General features: G+C 31.4%; 1 protein-coding gene across 1 annotated transcript; it reads right to left on the reverse strand.

Annotated features, from left to right (window-relative positions):
- Nucleotides 1-2,335: 2,335 nt before the first annotated feature.
- LOC114761733 (ESCRT-related protein CHMP1B-like) lies at nt 2,336-2,953 on the reverse strand. Its single transcript, XM_028951161.1, has one exon. The coding sequence runs from the start codon at nt 2,951-2,953 to the stop codon at nt 2,336-2,338; it is 618 nt and encodes a 205-aa protein (XP_028806994.1).
- Between the last annotated feature and the right edge of the window lie 244 nt (nt 2,954-3,197).

Here is a 3,197-nt window from a genome sequence, read left to right on the forward strand (position 1 = left end):
GATTAACTTTGTAGTTTTTCAATTTGAAATCGATTTTAATATATTATTATTTATTTAAAATAGTTATTATATAATTATAATATCCTAGTTTGATTATAAATTCTAACTTTTTAGAAATTATATAAAACTTTCATACTTTACTTTGGTCCTAGTACATTTTTTGGGTAAACATGTTCCTATTTATTAGATACGCTCAAATAATATCTAAAATTTTAATTTTTAAATATTTTTGCCCCATTAATTATATATTATATCACCCTATTAATTATCTTTCACGCATTTTTTCCAACTCACATTCTCTTTCTCTTGTTCACACTCTCTCCCTCCGTAAATAAAAATATTTTAAAAAATAAAATATATTTATTGCATTTAATCAATTCTAACAAACTTTTAAATGTATATTTATAGATTACAATTGGGTTTTCAATTTTTTTTCTGATGCAACAATTGATTCTTCATTACTCCAACTAAACTTTCTCGCCGAATTTGTAAATGACACGTTATACAGCTTAAGGTCGTTTTCATCCATATATTATATTGCGAAAAATAACGCCTTATCTAGTCGCCCTATGCAATTTTAGCAATTGGTGGTCCAATTTCTATTCGAAATATAATTAATTTTCAAAAACATGGTAATGTAATTTATATATCTGAATAATTTTAGTTTTAAATTTCATTGCCTTTAAATTTAAAAGATAAATTTCAAATACTTTAGGTTAATCTCATAAAGAATAGTTTGTAACTTTGTTATAACATCATCAAAAAAAGTTGAGTACTATATTTACATCAAATTACTTATATTCATTATGTCAAGTTTTCTAATTACATATGACCAGGTGTCCTTTTTTTTTGTTGAAATATTAACATTTAATAGTATTCAATTATAAATTCATATGAAAAAGAATACATGATCATGTGTGATTAGAGAACTTAACGTAATGGATATAAGCAACTTGATCTAAGTTTTTTCCAAAAGTTAATATCACATATCTTATGAGCATAATTATTGTTGCATTATGATATAAAAAAGATATCATATTCGTTTTTAATCTTATAAAAAAGATTGTGGCTCATATGATGAATGGCGAAACTCCAGACCACGTTCGACGCACTTTTCATATTAACAGTGCCTTTCTTCCTCCTCAGCAACATGACCACATCATTTGCAACAACAAGAATTAATGTTTCAAGTCTATTTTCTTGTTTTTTTCTTTGTTGAGGTTTTTATGTTCACAATTATTAATAATAACTCTACGTACATTTATTAATTTTTTAGGAATGTATCACATATCACTTTTATATTTTTCTTTTGTGAAAAAATAATTTTTATACCTCAATATGTCTTGCAGTTTCTTCTAATTAATCTGAATCTCAAAGAAAAAGATCATTGTTAAATTGTTTTAAATAATAAATAAGGCTGGAAACATGGAATAAACTACGTAATGACTCATAATTTATATACGATCTCTACTTCTTGAACTGAATTAGTTATTGATTGTTAAACGAAGGATGTATTCCATTAAGAGCCATATATAATTACTTTCAATTGCCTCTCTTCGAATTAATTGCACTTGTCTCGACCAAACAAAAAAAAATTGCACTTGCCGTCCTATAACATTATGCTTGTCTCCCAAAAAAAAAAAATCAATTGCCTCTGTTGGCAAAAAAATTATCAATTACCTCGCATCAACTTTTCTTTGTAGCTAACATACGTATTTTACAAAATTGTTTATTTTTAAATTTATTATAAAATAAATTTACAAGTATGGTACAATTGAAATTAATAAAGGGATTTTGAGTGATAGTGAACTCTTTTATATAGGAAAAAAGGGAGATAATGAACTGAATGATCTTTCATTTTAAATTATTTTCGTTTTTAGTTAAATAATTTATTTTTTTCCAATTTAATTTGTATAAGTCCTGTGCAATTATAAATTCTAATTCTAGTTTTGGTTCTTGAAATTTCAAACCATGATTTCTGGTTCCTTCCATTTGAAACGTTTATACTTTATCCTTATACTTTGGTATTAAAATTGGAATTGAAGGTGTTAAAGTTTGACGATGTGTTATTAACGCGGTCAGGTTTGCTTACGTGGCATTCATCGCAGCTCCAAGTCCTTGTTCCCCTCTAATATCTAGAGAACCTACATCCTCGTTCATCCTTGTTCAGGAAGCAAATTTTAAAATTCATCCGGCTACAATTAGTAAAGTGCCAGAAAAAAAGTTCAGTTTAATATACACAAATAAGACATTATCACCGTTATAAAAATAAGAAAAACTTAAAGTATATACCTGCGTCATTTATATGTATAGCCCCAATGATAATATTTCCATCTCAATCTCTAGCTCTAAGCTCAGCAAGTAGCTTAGACAAGTCACCGTCGTCCACCTTCTCCGTCTCCTTAGTCACCGGCACCGCCTGAGATGCCGGCTGCGGCAAACCCACTGAGACCTCGAGGCCATAATCGTCGGCGACCTCCTGCATCAAGCTGTTGACTTGGTCTTCCGGAGTGGAAAGCGAGGTGGATCCAGCCATGGCGGTCTCCATGAACTCAGCGTGAACCTCCATATTCACAAACTGCTTCTCGAATTTGTCCATGGTCTCCGACATCTTCTGGAGATTCCCGGTGGCCAAGGAAGATTCCAGAGACTTGACGATATTAATCATGGACTTGTTGATGGTGTTCATCTTGGCTTGGGTATCAAGCCGAGCCACGACGGCGTCAAGCCGAGAGGCGAGTCGCAGATAGTTCATCTGCTCCGTTCGCTTTCGGATGGCGTTCTCGGCGTGGATGCGAGCGCCGTCCGTGTTCCCTTTCTCCATAGCTTTCTTAACCTTAAGCTCTTCGGATTTCTCTTCCTTCTTACATTTACAGGCTTGGCGTTGAAGAGACTTGGAATTGAATTTCAATTCCATAATCTGCTTCATGAACTTCGTCTCTGTGTTGCCCATGATTGCTTATTTCATTACACAACGGTCAAAAAATATTGAAATCTGGGGAACACAGAAAATTGGAAACAATTGACTTACGAGAAATTTTTATAAATCTGAGGGATATTTGGGAATTTATAACAGAGAAACCAGAAACAGGATAAGGTTGCATCGCAGGCATTAATCATTTAAACTTCATTAATATCCATTCAACATATTACTGATTTGTTTGGAAAGAAGAAGATATTCGTTTAATCTAAGATAT

Source organism: Neltuma alba, unplaced genomic scaffold, assembly GCF_004799145.2.
Source record: "Neltuma alba isolate B1F8T4 unplaced genomic scaffold, ASM479914v2 tig00001706_pilon, whole genome shotgun sequence".
Taxonomy (NCBI): Eukaryota; Viridiplantae; Streptophyta; class Magnoliopsida; order Fabales; family Fabaceae; genus Neltuma; species Neltuma alba.

Bases quoted from the DNA above. Each gene is read 5' to 3' on its own strand.
- LOC114761733 (XM_028951161.1), bottom strand. From the start codon at position 2,953: ATGGGCAACACAGAGACGAAGTTCATGAAGCAGATTATGGAATTGAAA.